Below are 21561 nucleotides of genomic sequence, written 5' to 3'. Positions count from 1 at the left end.
AAGGATGTGATTGCACTAAAGAGGATACAGAGGAGATTTATGAGGATGTTGCCAGGACTGGAAAATTGCAGCTATGAGGAAAGATTGGATAGGCTGGGGTTGTTCTCCTTGGAACAGAGGAGGCTGAGGGGAAATTTGATTGAGATGTACAAAATTTTGAGGGCCTGGATAGAGTTGATGGGAAGGGCCTATTTACCTTAGCAGAGGGGTCAGTGACTAGGGGCATAGATTTAAAGTGATTGGCAGAAGGATTAGAGGAGAGATGAGGAAATGCTTTTCACCCAGACGGTGGTGGGGTCTGGAACTCACTGCCTGAAAGGGTGGTAGAGGCAGAAAACCTCATCTCATTTAAAAGGTGCCTGGATGTGCACCTGAAGTGCCGTAACCTGCAGGGCTATGGACCAAATGCTGTAAAATGAGATTAGGCTGCGTGGCTCTTTTTTTCCGGCCGGCAGGAACACGATGGGCCAAGTGGCCTCTTTCTGTGCTGTAAACTTTCTATGATTCTATGACCTCCAAATTTTACTCTGTATTCCAATATCCAAGACATTTACATACATCAAAAAAGCAGTGGTCCAAGTACTGACTCTTGGGGAACACCACTGTCTACCATCCTCCAGTCTGAAAAACAGCCACTTACCATCTCTTGCTGTTATCTGTTCTTAGGTCAAGCTGACACTGACCCTCCTGTTCCATGACCTCGATTTTGTTAATGAGACTTTATGTGGTACTTTATCAAACATTTTTAAATCGATATAGACAACATCCACCACATTCCCCTCAACAATCTTCTCTGTAACATCAAAAAATTCAATTAGAAAGTCAAACACGATTTGCCTTTTATGAGTCTGTGCTGATTGCCCTTAATTAACACAAACCTCTCCAAGTGCCTGTTGATTTTTTCCCCCTGATTATTGTTTCTAAACCCTTACCTACCACTTGTGTTAAACTGACCAGCCTGTAGTTACTAAGAATGTCATTACACCCTTTCTGAACAAGGGTGTCACGTTTGCCACTTTCCAATCCTCTGGCACCTCCCCTGTATCTAGGAAAGATTAGAAGATTTTGGCAAGCCCTTTCACTATCTCCACTTTAACTTCCCTTAGCAACCTGGGATGCAAACCATCTGGATCAGGTGACTTATCCACTCTAAGCATAGGCAGCCTTTTCAGTATATCACGCTGATCAGTTTTCACCTTGTCCAATATCGCAACCATCTCCACTTCTGCTGATATTTTGTCAGTATCCTCTTCCTTAGTAAACACCAATACAAAGTACTCATTAAGTATTCTAGCCTTGCCCTGCACCTCTAAGCATATACCACACTCTTTGTCCCTAATAGGACCCACCCAGCCTCGTACTACCGCTTACTATTTACATGCCAGTAAAAGATCTTTCAGTTCCCTTTTATGTCAACTGTCATTCTCATATTCTCTCTTTGCCAGTCTTATTTTCCTCTTCACTTCCCCTCTCATTGTATTTGGCCTGGTTCTTGCTTGAAGAATTCCCTTGACATGCATCATACATTCTTTTTTTTGTTTCGTTATAATCTCTATCTCCCTCATCATCCAAGGAGTTCTGTCTTTTGTTCCCCTGCCTTTCACCCTTGTTAGATTGTATCTAGCCTGTAACTGAAACATCTCCTCCTTAGAGATCACCCATTGTTCAGTTACTGTTTTTCCTGTCAAACTTTGGTTCCATTTTACCCTGACTAGATCCCCTTTCATCCCATTGAAATTAGCCCTTTTCCAATTGAGAAGTTTTACTTTAGATTGTTCCTTGTTCTTCTCCATTACTAATTTAAACTTTATGATATGATAATGGTTCACTAATGTCCTTTAGGGAAGAAAATCTGCTGTCCTTACCTGGTCTGGCCTACAGGTGACTCCAGATCCACAGCAATGTGGTTGACTCTTACATGCACTTGAAATAGCCTAGTAAGCCACTCAGTTCAAGGGCAATTAGGGATGGGCAATAAATGCTGGCCTGGCCTGCGAAGCTCACATCCCATGAATGAATAAAAAAAAATTTTTAAATCACTTTTACCCAACTGTTCTCTCACAGATACTTGGTCCACTTTGCCCACCTCATGCCCCAGCACCAGTTCCAGCAATGCCTCCTTCCTAGTTAGACCGAAAACATACCAGTCAAGGAAGTTCTGCTGAACATAGTTGAGTAATTCCTCCCCCTCCTTACCCTTTATTATAACATTATCCCAATCATTATTTGGGTACTTAAAGTCTCCCAATGTCACCACTCTAGAGTCCTGACACATCTCTGGGATTTCCCTGCAGATTTGCTGCTCTTTTAGTTTTAGTTTAGTTTAGAGATACAGCACTGAAACAGGCCCTTCGGCCCACCAAGTCTGTGCCGACCATCAACCACCCATTTATACTAATCCTACACTAATCCCATATTCCTACCACATCCCCACCTGTTCCTTTATTTCCCTACCACCTACCTATACTAGGGGAAATTTATAATGGCCAATTTACCTACCAACCTGCAAGTCTTTTGGCTTGTGGGAGGAAACCGGAGCACCCGGAGAAAACCCACGCAGACACAGGGAGAACTTGCAAACTCCACACAGGCAGTACCCAGAATTGAACCCAGGTCACTGGAGCTGTGAGGCTGCGGTGCTAACCACTGCGCCACTGTGCCACCTGCACTGCTCTATCTCTCTGTCTCACTATTTTGAAGCCTATACAATACACTATTAAGCAATATCTTTCTTGCTTCTCAACTCTAATGAAATGGATTCTGTCCTTGCCCCCTCAAGGGCATCCTCTCTTTCCAACACTGCAATGTCTTCCCTAGTTAGTACTGCTACCCTACCTCCCTTTTCTCTTTCCCTATATTTTTTGAACACTTTATACCTTTGAATATTAAGGGGAGGGAGGGTGGCCCCCGGTTTTTGATGGCACTCTCAAATGGCTTCACGTAAACTGATTAAGTGAAGCGTGTCTAGATGAGTCCATCGCAGGTTTGTCTGGAAGTCAGGTGTGTAGCTACATCTAACTCCTAGTCCTCCTCACATGCTGACCATTCTGTACCTTCCTCTTCCTGTAGCTCCATTCCTCTCTGCAGCATATGTTGTGCAGGGCACAGCAGACCATAGTCATCCTGGAGAGCCTTGATGGGCCATACTGAAGGGCATCTCCAGATCTGTCGAGGCACCTGAACCGCACCTTGAGCAATCCGATCGCTTGTTCTATTATTGCCCTGTGCCCTAGTGGTGATGTAGCTCCTGTTGTTGATCGCTCCTCTGGCTCACTGGTAGGGTTTCTGACAGGAATCAGCAGCCAGGTCTTCAGAGGGTAGCCATTGTTTCCCAGGAGCTAGCCACTGCTGCTGTGTGGAGGAGAGTGTGGGAGAGGTGACTGCCGTAAAATGAATGAGTCATGGCAGCTCTCTTGATTTCTGGCACAGACATGTACTACCTTCTGATGGTCACTTACGAGCTGGACATTTAGGGAGTGGAATCCCTTGCAGTTAATGAAGAGTCCATGCTGATCTGAGGGCACCATGATTGCCACAAGCGTGCAAACAATGACTGAATGTACCTGTAGGAATCCAGCCACTGCAGCGAAGCTGACAGTCCACTTCAGTGTTTGACTGGCCTCATATCAATGGCAAAGTTGACATATTTGGTAGCCATGGAAAACAAGGCACAGGTGACCTGGGTGATGCACTTGTAGGCAGCAGATTGTGGAATCCTGCAGATGTCACCAGCAGATCCCTGGAAGGAGCCAGAGGAGAAGAAATTAAGGGCTGTGGTGACCTTGATGACAGCTGGCAATGCATGCCTAACTGACCCTGTTGGAAAGATGTCTTGTTCCAGGAAGTGGCTGCAGAGATAGTGGAGGCATTGGTCGAAATATTCCAGAACTCACTGGATTCCAGGAGGGTCCCAGTGGATTGGAAAACCGCTAATGTGACACCCCTGTTCAAGAAAAGAGGGAGACAAAAAGCAGGAAACTATAGGCCAGTCAGCCTAACATCGGTTGTTGGGAAAATGCTAGAGTCCATTATTAAGGAAGAAATAGCAGGACATTTAGAAAAGCTTAACGCAATCAAACAGAGTCAACATGGTTTTGTGAAAGGGAAATAATGTTTGACAAATTTACTGGAGTTCTTTGAAGATATAACAAGCAGAGTTGATAAAGGGGAACCAGTAGATGTAGTGTATTTGGATTTCCAGAAGGCATTCGATAAGGTGCCACATAAAAGATTATTGCACAAGATAGGAGCTCACGGTATTGGGGGTAATGTATTTGCATGGATTGAGGATTGGTTAACTCACAGAAGACAGAGAGTTGGGATTAATGGGTCTTTTTCAGCTTGGAAAGACGTAACTAGTGGAGTGCCACAAGGATCAGTCCTAGGGCCTCACTTATTTACTATCTATATTAATGACTTGGAGGAGGGAGCAGAGTGTAATATATTCCAAATTTGCTGACGATACAAAAATAGGTGGGAGTGATGAGGACATAAGGAATCTGCAAGGGGATATAGATAGGTTGAGTGAGTGGGCAAAAAGTTGGCAGACGGAGAGTTTAATGTAGGGAAGTATGAGGTCATGCACTTTGGTAGGAAGAATCAAAAGGCAGACTATTATTTAAATGGAGAGAGACTCCAAAAGAGTGCAGCACAGAGGGATCTGGGTGTTCTTGTGCATGAAACATAAAAAGTTAGCATGCAGGTGCAGCAATTAATTAAGAAGGCAAATGGAATTTTGGCCTTTATTGCTAGGGGGGTTGGAGTTTAAAAATCAGGAATCTTGTTACAACTGTACAGGGTGTTGGTGAGACCACACCTGGAGTACTGTGTACAGTTTTGGTCCCCGTATTTAAGGAAGGATATACTGGCATTGGAGGCAGTTCAAAAGAGATGGACTAGGCTGATTCCTGGGGTGAAGGGGTTGACGTATCAAGAACAGCTGAACAAGTTAAGCCTTTATTCATTAGCGTTTAGAAGAATGAGGGGTGATCTTATTGAAACATGCAAGATTCTGAGGGGGCTTGACAGGGTAGGTGTTGAGAAGATGTTTCCACTAGTGGGGGAATCTTGAACTAGGGGACATAGTTACAGAATAAGGGGACACTCATTTAAAACTGAGATGCAAAGGAATTTCTTCTCTCAGAGGGTAGTGAATGTCTGGAATTCTCTACCCCAGAGAGTTTTTATTTAGAGATACAGCACTGAAACAGGCCCTTCGGCCCACCGAGTCTGTGCCGACCATCAACCACCCATTTATACTAATCCTACACATAAATGATTTGGAGGAAAGTATAGGTGGACTGATTAGCAAGTTTGCAGACGACACTAAGATTGGTGGAGTAGCAGATAGTGAAGGGGACTGTCAGAGAATACAGCAGAATATAGATAGACTGGAGAGTTGGGCAGAGAAATGGCAGATGGAGTTCAATCAGGGCAAATGCGAGGTGATGCATTTTGGAAGATCCAATTCAAGAGTGAATTATACAGTAAATGGAAAAGTCCTGGGGAAAATTGATGTACAGAGAGATTTGGGTGTTCAGGTCCATTGTTCCCTGAAGGTGGCAACGCAGGTCAATAGAGTGGTCAAGAAGGCATACGGCATGCTTTCCTTCATCGGACGGGGTATTGAGTACAAGAGTTGGCAGGTCATGTTACAGTTGTATAGGACTTTGGTTCGGCCACATTTGGAATACTGCGTGCAGTTCTGGTCGCCACATTACCAAAAGGATGTGGATGCTTTGGAGAGGGTGCAGAGGAGGTTCACCCGGATGTTGCCTGGTATGGAGGGTGCTAGCTATGAAGAGAGGTTGAGTAGATTAGGATTATTTTCATTAGAAAGACGGAGGTTGAGGGGGGACCTGATTGAGGTGTACAAAATCATGAGAGGTATAGACAGGGTGGATAGCAAGAAGCTTTTTCCCAGACTGGGGGATTCAATTACAAGGGGACACGAGTTCAAAGTGAAAGGGGAAAAGTTTAGGGGGGATATGCGTGGAAAGTTCTTTACGCAGAGGGTGGTGGGTGCATGGAACGCATTACCAGCGGAGGTGGTAGACGCGGGCACGATAGCGTCTTTTAAGATGTATCTAGATAGATACATGAATGGGCAGGAAGTAAAGAGATACAGACCCTTAGAAAATAGGCGACAGGTTTAGATAGAGGATTTGGAGCGGCGTAGGCTTGGAGGGCCGAAGGGCCTGTTCCTGTGCTGTAATTTTCTTTGTTCTTAATTCCATATTCCTACCACATCCCCACCTGTCCCTATATTTCCCTACCACCTACCTATACTAGGGGCAATTTATAATGCCCAATTTACCTATCAACCTGCAAGTCTTTGGCATGTGGGAGGAAACCGGAGCACCCGGAGGAAACCCACGCAGACACAGGGAGAACTTGCAAATTCCGCACAGGCAGTACCCAGAATTGAACCTGGGTCGCTGGAGCTGTGAGGCTGCGGTGCTAACCACTGCGCCACTGTGCCGCCCATTGTGGAGGTTAGTTGTGAAGGTTAGATCACTGAAAGTATTTAAAGAGGAGATAGATAGATTTTTGAAATTTCGGGGAGCTGAGGGCTGTGAGGAGTTGGCACAAAAGAGGAGTTGAGGTCTGGGGCAGATCAGCCATGATCTTATTGAATGGCGGGGCAGGCTTGAGGGATCGAATAGCCTACTCCTGCTCCTATTTCTTATGTTCTAGAAGGCTGCAGATGTCTTCAATGGTCTGCTTGAAAAACCTGAGCCTCCTGAGCCACTGTTGCTCTGTCACGTTGAGGATGCTTACCCTCTGTCCGTGATGACAAGCTCCAATTTTTACAGGGTTAATGGTGGAGCGGTGCAAATCATCCAGCCATTTGTGGTGATTCGCAACTTAACGGCCTGGAGTTTGTGGTTCGTGGAGCAGCAAGGGCACTCGCCGCTGACCACGATGTAAGTCTCACTGAGAGACCAAGTGATCTCCCTGGTGAGAATTTCACCTCTATCACCTCTATTGCCATGCAGTGGTGTTGCAACTGATTGCAGCATTCTTTACTGGGGCATTCCCAGTGTGGAGCTCCAGTGATGTCACCAGTCTGTCCAAGCAGCCAATCACATTAAAGGATTTTCACAGACCCCCCCCCCCCCCAAAGAAACTAAAAGCCCTAAAATGAAATAACTATTAATTTTTTCTTTGTAGAACACATTAAGCATTGAGACATATACCTGGGGTAAAGGTAAAAGGTAAAGTATTCTGGAAGAAAAAACATTTTTAGAAAGCATTTAATTTAGCTGAAAAAAAACTACTAATCATTTAACAGCACTCTGCAATTATAAAATAAAATTTCAGAACCAGTTCCATTGTTCATCAAATTTTATTAATCACATCGCTGTAAAAAACTCAGTTACACCTGATTGATCAAGGGGCTGAATTTTACCAGTCCTTTGCGGACAGGCAGGCAAAATGGGGCGGGAAGGCATTGGGTGGCTCGCGGTGCCACTGCTGAGGCTGCTGAGCTGCCAGCTCTCTGCAGGCCCGGCGGCAGCCATTTAACTGGCTGCTAAAATAAAAGCAAAATACTGTAGATGCTGCAAATCTGAAACAAAATAAAAAGTGCTGGAAATACTCAGCAGGTCTGGCAGCATCTGTGAAGAGAGAAACAAAGTTAACGTTTCAGGTCTGTGACCCTTCATCAGCACTTTTTGTTTTGTTACTTAATTGGCTGCAACAGGCAGAATGTGTCCCAGGTCCCATCGCCTGCCAATGTGGGATCTTCCCCCACTTTCAACAATAGCGGTGGGACTGCTGCCTACACCAAACAATTCTGGCCAAGTTATAAGTTTTTATGGGGTTTCTGACAATGGATCTGTTGTTGGGAATTGTGTGGGGGGGGGGGGGCACTGAGCAGCCTGTTGTGGCAGTGACTGACAGACTGTTACTTGAGCATTTCTGCACTAATTGCACATGTCCCACATCCTGAAGGTGCCGTCAATTTCAGATGGGTAATGACTTCACCATTAACACCCCCACCACCGCCGCCCCTCGCAAAATCTGGTTCATGGTGTATCTCTGTCCTAATTACTGTATTTTATACACTAATAACTGCAGGCACATTAAACTCGCTGTTATTTTACCGGTAAATTCTGGGCCATTAAGTTTATGCCATAAGAAATAAAAGTAAAAAATGCTGGCAATACATAGATCTGTGTATTTCTTGTCTCTTTTTTTATTTAAGATTTCCAACATTTTACGGTTCCTTTTTATTATGCCATTGGAGGCCAGCCGGGTATAGAGACGGAAATGTCATGACCTTAAGTTTTATCGAAACATTCTCGGCAAAAAGTTATCAGCAATTTTCCTAAGTTACATTTATTTTCACACAATGCAGCACAATGCAATTCCGGTATCTTCACACATCAAAACCTGAACCTTACTCTTTGAATCGACTTTTTTTCGAATTCTTTTCCAGCGAGGCTTCCGTAGCGATGACACGCAGGAGGGGGGCGCGTTTACGCACGCGATTGGTGCATTGTGTGAAGGCGTTTGGAATCGTTCGGGCCACGTTCGAATTGATTGGCGGATTGGGTGAAGGAGGGTTTGGAATCGTCCGGGCCACGTTCGAATTGATTGGCGGATTGGGTGAAGGAGGGTTTGGAATCGTCCGGGCCACGTTCGAATTGATTGACGGATTGGGTGAAGGAGGGTTTGGAATCGTCCGGGCCACGTTCGAATTGATTGGCGGATTGGGTGAAGGAGGGTTTGGAATCGTCCGGGCCACGTTCGAATTGATTGACGGATTGGGTGAAGGAGGGTTTGGAATCGTCCGGGCCACGTTCGAATTGATTGACGGATTGGGTGAAGGAGGGTTTGGAATCGTCCGGGCCACGTTCGAATCGGACAGTTAGTGAGTTGTAAGTGTGCGGCATTTGCTCGCTCGGGGTTGCGGCAAGTACCTGAGGCCTGCATAGAGAAGCTGTGATGCTTGTAAGTGCCTTTGTGAAGTTTATATCGGAGCTGTTACTGGGGCCTGGTGAACTCAATCCATTTTACTTACATTCATCTTTTCTACAAAGGTACCTGTTGGTATAAAGAGACTGATCTTAATATGTAATCATTAGTGTAAGAATCCTATAATTATTTTGTATACAATTACATTGAGTCTGCAGCACAGAAACAGGCCATTCAGCCCAACTGGTCGTGTTTATGCTCCAGAAGAGCCTCCTCCCATTGTCCCTCACGTGGTTAACCAGCTTCCCCTTAAATTCATCCATGTTATTTGCCTCAACTGCCCCCCTTGTGGTAGTGAGTTCCACATTCTAACCACACTTTTGAGTAAAGATGTTTTTCCTAAACTCCTTATTGGATTTATTGGTGACAGTCATATTTATGGCAGCATCTCTGGAAAGAAAAACGAATCCGTGGTGACGACCTGAAACGTTAACTGTTTTTCTCTCCGCAGGTGCTGCCTGACCTGCAGAGTATTGCTAGCATTTTCTGTTTTTGTTTCAGATTTTCAGCATCCACAGTATTTTGCTTTTGTATTACATTTATGGGCCCACATTGGAAGTATAGTGCTGGATTTTACGCAGCCCTCAATGTCATGATTCGTGGGGGTGGGGTGGGGGGGGGGGCCCTGAAGATGGCTTTGAATGAGGCCTGCCACAGACCTTGACGCTGGCAGGGCCAGGCCCGATCCTCCCAGCGGCAGCGAGGCTCTGTGGCGGCCCACTGCTGTTGGGAAACAGGACTGAAATTTGAATATTTAAATCAGTCGAATTAATTAATTTAAATATACTCACCTGCGATCTAGAGGGCTTGTCGCCTAGCACTCCTGCACCTTCAGTTCCCCGTCTGGGGAAACGAGGCGCGACACTGGTGGGTAGGGGGGAGAGGGTAAGTTTATCAGTGCAGGGGGGGGTGAACAAGGTGAAATAAATGTCGTGTGAAGGGGATGGTGGGAAGGGTTGTACTTTAAACTGTGCAGTTTTGGGGGTGTGGGGGTGGAGGTCAGGTGTTAAATGTAAGTGTTTTGGGAGGGGGGAAGGGCAAATAGTTCATGTAATTGTTATGGGGGTGGGAAAGGGGCGTTGGAACTTTATATAATTCTGGGGGTAATATGTCTTTAAAAATTTAAATATCCTGGCAGGGCTGGCTGCCCTTCAAAAATGGTGTCAGCAACTGCGCACAGGCATCTGACGCTATTGCCATGGACGGACAGCCCGCCCCCTCCACGTGATTGTGGGGGGGGGGGGGAGGGGGGCGCCCTGGCTATTTAAATGAGCCATCACTCTTAAGATTGCGGTGGCTCTTTCGCGGGCCTGTCATTTTTTTGAGCTCGTCGGTGAGAATCCAGCCCATATTCTCTAAATTTACCCATCAAATCACTTCATAACTTTAAAGACCTCTGTCAGGTTATCCCTCAGCCTTCTCTTTTCTAGAGAAGCCTATTCAGCTTTTCCTGATAAGTATATCTTTCTCAGTTGTCTTCCTTGTGAATCTTTTTTTCACCTATACCAGTGCGTCTATGAACATTTTGGAACATGGAGACCAGAACTCTGCAGCAATCTTTGAGCTGCAGGAGTATGTTGGAGTCATATTGTCTTGTCCTAAGGAATAAGCTTTGCCATATTATAATTTTTTTTTTCTCAGGCTTAAGAACATAAGAAATAGGAGCAGGAGTAGGCCATACAACCCCTCGAACCTACTCTGCCAGTATTAGCCTTAAATATTCTCAACAACTGAGTATCCACAGCCATCTGAGGTAGCGAATTCCAAAGATTCACAACCGTCTGAGTGAAGAAATCCCTCCTTATCTCAGTTCTAGATTCTCCAGCCAGGGGAAACAGCCTCTGTCTACCCTATCAAGCCCCCTCAGTATCTTATATGTTTCAATGAGATTGCCTCTCATTCTTCTAAACTCCAGAGTACAGGTCCATTCTACTCAACCTCTTCTCATAAGACAACCCTCTCATCCCAGGAATCAGTCAAGAGAAACTTTGCTGCACTGCCTCCAAGGCAAGTATATTCTCCCTTAAATTAGGAGACCAACATTACACACAGTGCTCCAGGTGTCGTCTTGCCAAAGCCCTGTACAATTGTAGCAAGATTTCCTTGTTCTTGTACTCCAATCCCCTTGCCTTCCTAATTGCTTGCTGTACCTGCATGCTAACTTTCTGTGTTTCTTGTACGAGTACCTAAGTTCCTCTGAAAACTAACAGTTAAAAGGATTGGATTATGGAGAGCCTCTTACTTGAGCTCTTTGGCATCTCAGTACAATTTCTACAATTCCCCTTACGCCCCCATCTCAATGAATTTCGCACTCGGCATGACGTTGAGCTCTTCTTCTGTCACCTCCGCCTCCGGTCTCACTTCTTCGACCAGGAGTCCTCCCCCCGACCAGCAGACCCATTCACCTGCCTCCAGCATTCTCCCTCTACCTGGACCCCTCCCCCTGGCCTCTTACCCGCTCTTGATCTCTTCATTGAAAACTGTCGGCGAGACATTGGTCGTCTCAATTTCTCTGCCCCCCTCACTCACTCTAACCTGTCCCCCTCTGAATTTGAGGCACTCCGTTCTCTCAGGTCTAACCCCGACATGGTCATCAAACCTGCAGACAAGGGTGGTGCTGTTGTTGTATGGCGTACCGACCTCTACCTTGCAGAAGCTCAACGCCAACTCACAGACACCTCTTCCTACCTCCCTCTGGACCATGACCCCACCACCGAACATCAAGCCACCGTCCAAAGGACTGTCACTGACCTCATCTCCTCTGGAGATCTTCCCTCTACGACTTCCAACCTCATAGTCCCACAACCCCGGACAGCCCGCTTCTACCTCCTTCCCAAAATCCACAAATGGGACTGTCCCGGCTGATCCATTGTGTCAGCCTGCTCCTGCCCCACTGAACTTATTTCTTCCTATCTAGACTCTATCTTTTCTCCGCTGGTCCAGTCTCTTCCCACCTACATCCGTGACTCTTCTGACGCCCTACGTCATTTTGACAATTTCCAGTTTCCTCCTCTTCACTATGGACGTCCAATCGCTCTACACCATCCCCCACCAGGATGGTTTGAGGGCTCTCCGCTTCTTCCTGGAACAGAGGCCCAACCAGTCCCCATCCACCACCACCACCCTCCTCCGCCTGGCTGAACTTGTTCTCACATTGAGCAACTACTTCAACTCCATGCATTTCCTTCAAGTAAAAGGTGTTGCTATGGGTACCCGCATGGGTCCTAGTTATGCCTGTCTTTTTGTGGGATATGTCGAGCATTCTTTGTTCCAGTCCTACTCCGGTCCCCTCCCCCAACTCTTTTTCCAGTACATTGATGACTGTATCGGTGCCGTTTCCTGCACCCGCCCCGAACTAGAAAACTTTATCAACTTTGCTTCCAATTTCCACCCTTCTCTCACCTTTACATGGTCCATCTCTGACACTTCCCTTCCCTTCTTCGACTTCTCTGTCTCCATCTCTGGGGATAGGTTGTCTACTAATATCCATTATAAGCCCACCGACTCCCACAGCTACCTCGACTACACTTCTTCACACCCTACCTCATGTAAGGACTCCATTCCATTCTCCCAGTTTCTCCGTCTCTGACGCATCTGCTCTGATGATGCTACCTTCCATGACGGTGCTTCTGATATGATCTCCTTTTTCCTCAACCGAGGATTTCCCCCCACTGTGGTTGACAGGGCCCTCAACCGTGTCCGACCCATTCCCCGCACCTCTACCCTCACCCCTTCCCCTCCCTCCCAGAACCGTGACAGGGTTCCTCTTGTCCTCACTTTTCATCCCACCAGCCTCCATATCCAAAGGATCATCCTCCGCCATTTTGGCCACCTCCAGCATGATGCCACTACCAGTCGCAGCTTCCCCTCCCTTCCCCTGTCAGCATTCTGAAGGGATCGTTCCCTCCGCGACACCCTGGTCCACTCCTCCATTACCCCCACCACCTCGTCCCCGTCCCAGGGCACCTTCCCCTGCAATCGCAGGAGGTGTAATACCTGCCCATTTACCTCCTCTCTCCTCACTATCCCAGGCCCCAAACACTCCTTTCAGGTGAAGCAGCGATTTACTTGTACTTCTTTCAATGTAGTATACTGTATTCGCTGCTCACAATGTGGTTTCCTGTACATTGGGGAGACCAAGCGCAGACTGGGTGACCGCTTTGCGGAACATCTCCGCTCAGTCCGCAAGCAGGACCCTGAGCTTCCGGTTGCTTGCCATTTCAACACTCCCCCCTGCTCTCATGCTCACATCTCTGTCCTGGGATTGCTGCAATGTTCCAGTGAACATCAACGCAAGCTCGAGGAACAGCATCTCATCTACCGATTAGGCACACTACAGCCTGGCGGACTGAACATTGAGTTCAATAATTTCAGAGCATGACAGCCCCCCATTTTACTTCCATTTTTAGTTATTTTTTTTTCTCTTTTTTTTTTACATTTTTTACAATTTTTTTTTTGCATTTTTTTCATTTCATCTTAGTTTGTTCCGTTTGCTTACCCACTTTTTTTTCAGGTTTGCACTTGCTGCTGTTCAATATTCAGTGTATTAACAGCTAATCTGTACTAATGCTTTGTCTTTCAACACATCATTAACATATTGTTTGCCTTTGCTCCATGACCTTTTGGTCAGCTATGTGGCCTGGTCCAATCTGCACCTTCTCCTTTGTTATCTCTTGCCCCACCCCCACCTCACTTGCTTATAACCTGTGACTTTTCTAATATTTGTCAGTTCCGAAGAAGGGTCACTGACCCGAAACGTTAACTCTGCTTCTCTTTCCACAGATGCTGCCAGACCTGCTGAGTGGTTCCAGCATTTCTTGTTTTTGTTTCAATTTCTACAGATCTTTTTCTGTAACCTACCCTTTTTTAATTAAAAATACAAAAGGAAGCAAAAACAGATCTGCATGTTTCATGTCCAAAAGGATGTCCCCGAAGCGTTTTACAACCAATTAAGTACTTTTGGACTTTATCCAATGTTGTAATGTAGGTAAACATGCATCAGTTGGTGCACAGCAAGATCCCACGAGCATCTATGAAATAAATGACCTGACAACCTATTTTAGGGATGTTGGTTGAGGGGTAAATGTTGGCCAGTACATCAGGAGGATTGCCCCGTTCTTAAAGTAGTGCCATTGGATGTTTTGCATCCGTTTGAGAAGGCAGATGGGGCCTCGATTACATTGCACCTAAACCATGGCACCTTTGACAGCGCAGCACTCCCTGAGCACTGCAGTGAACTGTCAACCTAGTTAATGTGCCCAAGTCTCTAGTGTGGGTCTAGAACCCATTACTTTCTGACTGAGGCGATAGTGCTACCACTGAGCCGAGCTTTGGCCTTAAAATAACAAATTAAGTTGACTTTAATCTTTTCCTAAAAGTACTCAAGTTTTTTCTGCGTCATGTTAAACTACTGAACTCAAATTGAGGTTTTTTGGAAAAAAGAGTTCTCTGCCCATACCTGACACTCTGTCTGTGTGCCACTGACTTTCTGCTTGTCTTCCACTCATTCTGTCTGTCTGGGCTGGATTTTATGCAGGAGGTGGGGATCCTGGCGCCAGGCTAAAAATTCAGGGGGAACCCTGCCTCTGCATTTTTTCTGACCCCCAGACTGATCCTCTGGTCTTTTGGGGTCAAAATTTAAGGAGGCGGGATCCCCGTCCCTTTAAACACTTAATAGGGATGTGGATTCTGCCACCAAGAGCTGCCGGCCAATCAGAGGGCCAGCAGCTCAACAGTATTGGCAGCGCCACCGGGAGAGGCAGCCACTGCCGGTACTGCGGAGGCCTTGGACCCAGGCCGAACGTTGGAACCCCGGACCTGAGGTAGGGTAGGCGGGGTCACTGGGGCTGGTCCAAAAGGCTCCGGGGAAGTGGGGTTGGGTGTTCGGTCCAGTGGGAGGTGGGTCCTGGGGGCTACAGTGTTCCCGGGGTGGGTCCTCTGTGGGCCACAAATTGCCCATGAAGGAGTGACCACCCCACCCCCCCCCCCCCCAGCCAAGGAAGGTGCCTAATCTCCAAGGCATCCTCCTCGCTTGGCGGAGGCCCCCCCCCCCCGCCTCACTGCTGGTAACATTCCAGAGGTGGCGTGAAGGGGTGATGCCCCTTCTAGTTCTGTGGCTGCTGCTCTGATTCTTCCTGCCCTGCCATGGAACTCTATGTCGGGCTGGGAACAAAATCCACAGATGCTGCCAGAGTTGCTGAGTATTTCCAGCATTTCTTGTTTTTATTTCAGTTTTCCAGCATCCGCAGTATTTTGCTTTTATAAAATCCAGTCCTCTGTCCCCCCCGCTCTTGGCCACAGGTTGCAAATGTGCCGAAACATTTGTCAGTTCTTTGAAAAGTACGATGTAAATTATTTGCACTAGTCATGTTATTGAGGACATGTCTCTTTTCTTGTGTAGGTGTATCAGCTGAAGGCTACAGAATGAGTCTGCGAAAGCAAACACCCAGCGATTTTCTAAAACAAATCATAGGAAGACCAGTGGTGGTCAAACTGAACTCGGGTGTTGATTATCGAGGTAATACATATTGGCCCACTTAGATTCTTAAGTGCTAGAGTAAACAGGCCAGTTTTATGGACACGTCTTTTAAGAGAAGAAATAAGCTTAATCTAATTACCTTCAGACCACCAGAGTTCTTGCTGCTCAGAACAATTGTAATGTTTGTACTGCTGCTTTTTCTGATGCATGTTGTATATAAAAACTGAGGCTGTTTTCCACTTTACCAAATAAATCAAAATCCCCGTGTTTCAGTACTAGATTTTCATGCCTATAAATAGCTTCCTTTGCCTACAGTGGTAAAGCATTTCAGCATCTGTTCCTCATACTGTTCTATTAACTAACTGGAGGCTTGTCAAACTAAAGGTGGATGTTGTTGTTTTTCTTTTGTTTTTTTTTTCCTCTTCCTCTTTCCCTCCTCACCTTCCTCACTGAATATAAGGAACTTCTCACTTAGGTAGGATGTTTTAACTAATGAAGGGATAAATTCTCCCTCAGCCCAAGTGTCAGATAAAACTAGTAATCTTCCATTTCAAAATGGAAATTCGTTCAATTTTAACAGTCAATTTTAGGGAGTATTGTATCTTTTTATTGTATGTTTTTATTTTTGTGTAATATAAGGGATGGTATTCTTTTATTGCTATCCATTGTCACTCAGTGAGGTCTATAGGTTGTGGCAAACATTTATTGTGCTGTCAAATCCACTTTTAGTTCTTACGTGTTGTAACTGTTACCAGGTTGTATAAATCAGTATTGTAACCAATCCCATTGAACATTCTGGTACTGGGTTGTAATATATTATAATTGCGCCTGTCTCATTTTTGCCAGGTGTTTTGGCTTGTCTGGATGGGTATATGAATATAGCATTGGAACAAACAGAAGAATATGTAAATGGTCAACTTAAGAACAAGTACGGAGATGCGTTTATTCGAGGCAACAATGGTAAATTTGACTTTTTTCCCTTTCTAATAAAATCTGAAAATTCTCTCTGCGTTATATTAGATTATAAAACTGCTATGGTGTTAATTCTGGCTTTTGAAAAAATTCTCTTCCTGTAATTGTCATTCTGCTTGTATGTGGATGTGCGTGCGAGCAGGTCTTCCTCGCGCTCTTGCTCTGTGACTCCCAATTTTTCTTATTATCTGTTTTGTTTCTTTCTCATTCTGTCTCTTCCTCTTTATCAAAGAAAAATAAGATGTTTTTAAATATGATATTGCTGTGATCTTGGTAGATTTGCTGTGGCAACAATTGTGAGCTTTGAATGCATATACGCACTGATCCACAAATGCCACTTTACCTGATCTGATTCCTGGATATTTTCCTTTGTCACACAATGAAGTTTAATATCTGTTGAATCATTTGGGGAGCTTGTATTTTTCTTTTGGTTTTTCAGTGAGATTGAAACATTTGGAGATATGTCCTAACGGCGCATGCTTGCTTGTGTCACTGGGCTACTGACATCTTCCCCTTCAGTATCTGCCAGTGATGCTGTGTTTTTGTTAAGAAGTTTTCCCTCTAATTGTGCATTCCATTTGCAATTTTAAATCAAAGTATCTAAAGCATTCAAAATGTCCATAACCACTAATTAAATTCTCCTCAGTTTTTTTAATTTAACAAGCATGCTACCTGCCTAATGTACTGTGCTGCTCTGATGTCCTAATTAAGGACTTTGGAACATGTGAGAAGTAACTCTTAACAAACTATCCAATAATACAAATTTTATTTGTAAAATAAAGGTGGGTTCTGGGATCTTTCTAGACTAAGAGAGTCTGATAAATTTCATACTATTCTGGCAGCTTAACCAGTCTGTTTATCTCTTTCCAAAGTAATACTTGTTTAAACACCTCCCTCAGCAAAATGTGTGAAACCAGTCTTGACTCATGTCTTCTTCATTGTTTTTCTCATCTCCAACATACCAATCAGCTCACTCAGCGACAGAGCATTTAATTTTTAAACTAGTATAGTGAATGCAGTAAATTTGTCACAATGTCGCCTTTTCATTGGTAGGCTGCCATTGACACTTTAGAAGACATGGCTGGAATATGTGGATTTCTTCAGTTTGTGAAGTTATTTTGTTTCCTCTGGTCCTTGAGTTAACCACAGTACTGGTCTCTCTATTAATTAATAGACACTAACTTGTATTTATTTATCTTAAACTAACAAATCTTTAAATTTTTTTCTTTTTCTTTCAGTGTTGTACATAAGCACACAGAAGAGGAGACTTTAAATGATGTTTACCAAATGTTTTGTTTTTTGATTTAAAAACCAAAAAATTGGTTTTATTCTTTAAATGCAAAAGACATTCTAGTTTCATCGTTCTTTTCAATATTTGGTGCATATAATAGTTTTTCATGAGTTTTTCATTTTCTGGAAATACTTGTCTTATTTTAGTTTACTTTCAGAAGTAGATAATGGCTATGATGTATGTATGAAACATGAAGGGTCATCAAGGCAAGCTCTGGCCTGTTTCTGAGGTGCTGTGCACATTTAAAGCTAAGTACCTGTTTAGGGAGAAGCTAATGCATTGCTGAAAATGTTGTGAATAAAGGACTTGATATACATGCCTCACTTGGTTTACGTTCAATACCATTACAAATAACGTTTTCACCAAAGGATGGGGGGGGTGTGGTAAAGATTTCTGCTGTTTGCAATTTATAGTGAAATCATAAAAGCTGTATCTATGCATGACTTTTAAGATTTTGTTTTAAATAGCAGCAGTCTTCCCTCTTGGCTATTTGTGTTAGTTGATAGTGCACCAGTACAGAACTCTTGATGTTACACAGCATCTTGAAGCAGAGTAGGTAATCCACATTGTGTTGTAATGCCTGGCCTGTAGTTCTTACATAGAATCATACAGCACGGAAGGAGGCCATTGGTCCATCATGCCTGCACCAGTCTTTGAAAGAGCTATCCAATTAGTCGCACTTCCCCTCTTTCCTCATAGACCTGCAAATTTTTCGTTTTCAAGTATATGTCCAATTCTCTTTTCAAAGATTTATTTTTATTCTGGATTTGCATTGTATGCTCAATTTTAAAATGAAACAACTTATTTCTCCCACAAGCCTCTGTGTCAGTACAAAAGCAAGATGCTGCGAATGCTGGAAATCTGAAACAAAAACAGAAAATGCTGGAAATACTCAGCAGGTCAGGCAACATCTGTGGAGAAAGAAACAGAGTTAATGTTTAGAGTCTATGTGACCTTTTATTCTATGGCTGACACAGTGCACTGAAGCAACATCTGTTCCACAGAGTTGAAGCATGTGCATTTTTTACAACTCTTAGTTCTCAATGGGGCGAGTCCCTGTAGGGAGGGAATATCAGAGGATGACGTGCTGTAGGCCCTGTTTGTGCATATTCTACTAGTGGGATTTTCAGAGGCTTTGGAGCAAGATTCCACGTCCACTCTTGGTTGTGTATAGTACATGGTGTGGGGAGACAGCTAAATGGGGAATGGAGAAAGTAATAGATGAATAACTAACTAAAAGCAAGAGGGAGAACTAGTATTGCAGAGCTATTAGTCTAGAGATTTAGTAGAAAGTAAAATTTAGTCTCCATTGTTGCAGATGTGTCTGATTCTTTGTTTTTTTGTGATTTTATTTCTTTTCAAACTTTTTTAAACTGCTGATCAGCATTTTGAGGTGGTGAAAGTTATTGTGTTTTATGGATTCTGCTTTGAGTTCCAATATTTTCCAACTTTGTTGCAATTAATATGTTAAGAAAAATCTCACTTGATTATTGCTCATAATGCCAAAATAAATTGGTTTAACTTTCCATGGCTCACACACCACCTCTAAATATGCTGGGTTCCAAATCCTGACCTTTGAGAAGTTAACTTCAACTATACATAAAAAATGGAAACAGTTTCTACATTATAGTGGTAAATTATTTTTCTCTCAAAGTAAGTCAAGCTCGTGGGTGTCACATTGTGTAGATTCTGGGCCTTACCAAGGTTAATTTTTGAATTGAGGTTTCGACAGCAACTTCCTGGTTTTCTGGGGCACTTAATCTCCAAGTAGCTTGTTTGTTTGGGTTGAGGTTCTCTAGGAATGCTAATAAAAAGCTCCCCCAAGTTATTGTGGCGCTGAAGTCTCCATAATAGTAATGTATTCCTATTTAATTTGATCATGGATTTCTTTGGATTGTCTCCACCTTCTTGTCATTCAAGTTTCTTTGCTGCTTTCCACTCCAAGCCAAACCTCTCTCATCCCCTTCATCCTAGTGCAGAACCCCCCTCAGTCTAGTGTCTGTGTCATTCCTCCTCTACCCCAAATTTCTTCTCAAATATCCAAGCTCATCCCATTCATGGGACCTACAACCTGCTCCCACTAATATAATCACTCAGCTTCACTCCTGGTTCCCATGTTAACTAATATTGTAAATAGTTCCCTTTCCTCAGATACTGTCTCCCTCAGATTCAAAACTGCTTTCATCATTCCTCTTCAAAACTCCTATTTTTGATTTCTCTCTTTGCCATTTGCTCCCTCCATCTTCAATTTCCCTGTCCTTTCCAAAGTAGTTCAATGTATTGTCACCTCCCAGATCCTTGCTCAGTTCTTCCACTATTTCATGTTTGAATCCATCTATCAGATTTCCAGCCCATCCCACTGCAACTAAATGGTCCTAACTAATATTACAAATTACATTCTGTATGACTGTTGTCAGGCAAGCCCCCCAGCTGCCAAGACTGAGGCACACATTATTTCACCACATGAACATTAAAACTTAAAATTGCAAGCCCCTGACTGGAAAGACATTTGCATATTAACAGACAGTGTTGGAACAAGGGACAAAGGGCCATGCCCTGATACATTCAACCAACAATGGACTTTTGATTACCAGACGTTGAAGCATTCCAGGTTAACAACTAAGATGGCTCAATACACAGAAGAAGTGGTCAGACCAGTTTTGGTCACTTGTCTGACTTGGAGTTTTTGATTTTGAACTTCCAACAGGGAATTTGTGATCAGAACATCTCTCTCCTCTCTGCTCTCCTCTTGCTCACACCAGCTTCAGAAACCATTGAGGACATGAGAACCTCAGAGAAAAGTCTCCCACGTTGAACAAGCTTTAAGAAGAATACTAACAAAAAGTAAGAGCTGCCTATAATCAAAGACTCTACAGCGAGCTGGAACCACAGAAACAGTAACCAGAAACCCCCTTCAGAGACTGCCTCAAACCTTTCACCTTATATTTTCCTCTCTTTTCTGTCCCTATCTGCATGTGTGCATGCTAGCATGGGCACGTGGTATATCCGTAGACGTCAACCGAATTAGAGTTAAGTTTAAGTTTTAATAAATTTCTCTTTTCTCTTTTAAACCGAAGAAAGCCTGTTTGTGCTCATTTCTTTGCCTTATAATTGGAAAACTGTGAACAAGGATTCACAAAGGGGAGCTCAAAACACAGTATGTTTGAAAATAATACCCTGTTACAATAAGACCGGGTGAAGACAGTAACAGACCCCTAGACACCTTTCTTGCCTGGTTGTAACACTGTCACCATGTGGTGGTATCATTCGTTGACCACTCAGCAGCCAGCGGTATGGCTATCCACATCATCCTCCTGCAAAACCTCTCTTTGTGTCCAGCTTGTTTGGATTACCCTTGTTTCGTCCCATTCTTACCTTTCCAATGGTAGCCAGAGTATATCTCTCTGTTGTTTCTCTCCACTGTTGCACTGTCACCCCAGTGTCCCTCAAGGATCCATCCTAGGCCCTTTCCACTTCCACTTACTGCCCATTGGTAATTTCATCTACAGCCTTGGGTTTAGCTTTGATATGTATGCTGATGATCCTAGTTCTATCTTTCCACTACTTTTCTCAGCCCTTCCATTGTTTCTATGCTGTCAGGCAAAGGTTGTCTACTTCCATTCCGGTAACCTTGTTTGCCATTTCTCCTACCTCAACCTGTCTGCCACCTAAACCTGCATGTTTTCCATCTCATTACTGTCCTTTTTGTAGCTGGAAGCAGGGTGGTATGTCGGATGAAAATTGAAAAAAAAAGTACCAATGGCAACAACTGGAGGTCCGCTCATTCTGATGGTTGGTTTGATGTGACTGATGGTGTCCCACAGGGATCTGTACTAGG

At 44.2% G+C, this 21561-nt stretch overlaps 1 protein-coding gene across 3 annotated transcripts; it reads left to right on the top strand.

Moving 5' to 3' along the window:
• The first annotated feature begins 8543 nt into the window (after nucleotides 1-8543).
• On the top strand, nucleotides 8544-18042 carry lsm6 (LSM6 homolog, U6 small nuclear RNA and mRNA degradation associated). 3 transcript variants are annotated; one of them, XM_068041343.1, is made up of 4 exons: nucleotides 8544-8885; nucleotides 15383-15499; nucleotides 16307-16420; nucleotides 17671-18042. In XM_068041343.1, exons 2-4 carry the CDS (start codon nucleotides 15406-15408, stop codon nucleotides 17703-17705), a joined length of 243 nt encoding a protein of 80 aa, XP_067897444.1. In that variant the 5' UTR covers nucleotides 8544-8885; nucleotides 15383-15405; the 3' UTR covers nucleotides 17706-18042. The 3 variants fall into 3 exon arrangements, with proteins under 3 accessions (XP_067897444.1, XP_067897440.1, XP_067897439.1); XM_068041339.1 differs by having other exon boundaries at nucleotides 8544-8958; XM_068041338.1 differs by lacking the exon at nucleotides 8544-8885 and adding an exon at nucleotides 10809-10989.
• The last annotated feature ends 3519 nt before the right edge of the window (nucleotides 18043-21561 follow it).

Source organism: Heterodontus francisci, chromosome 1 (assembly GCF_036365525.1).
Source record: "Heterodontus francisci isolate sHetFra1 chromosome 1, sHetFra1.hap1, whole genome shotgun sequence".
NCBI lineage: Eukaryota > Metazoa > Chordata > Chondrichthyes > Heterodontiformes > Heterodontidae > Heterodontus > Heterodontus francisci.
The sequence above is the reverse complement of the archived record's forward strand: the minus strand, read 5'-3'. Positions and strand labels throughout refer to the sequence as shown.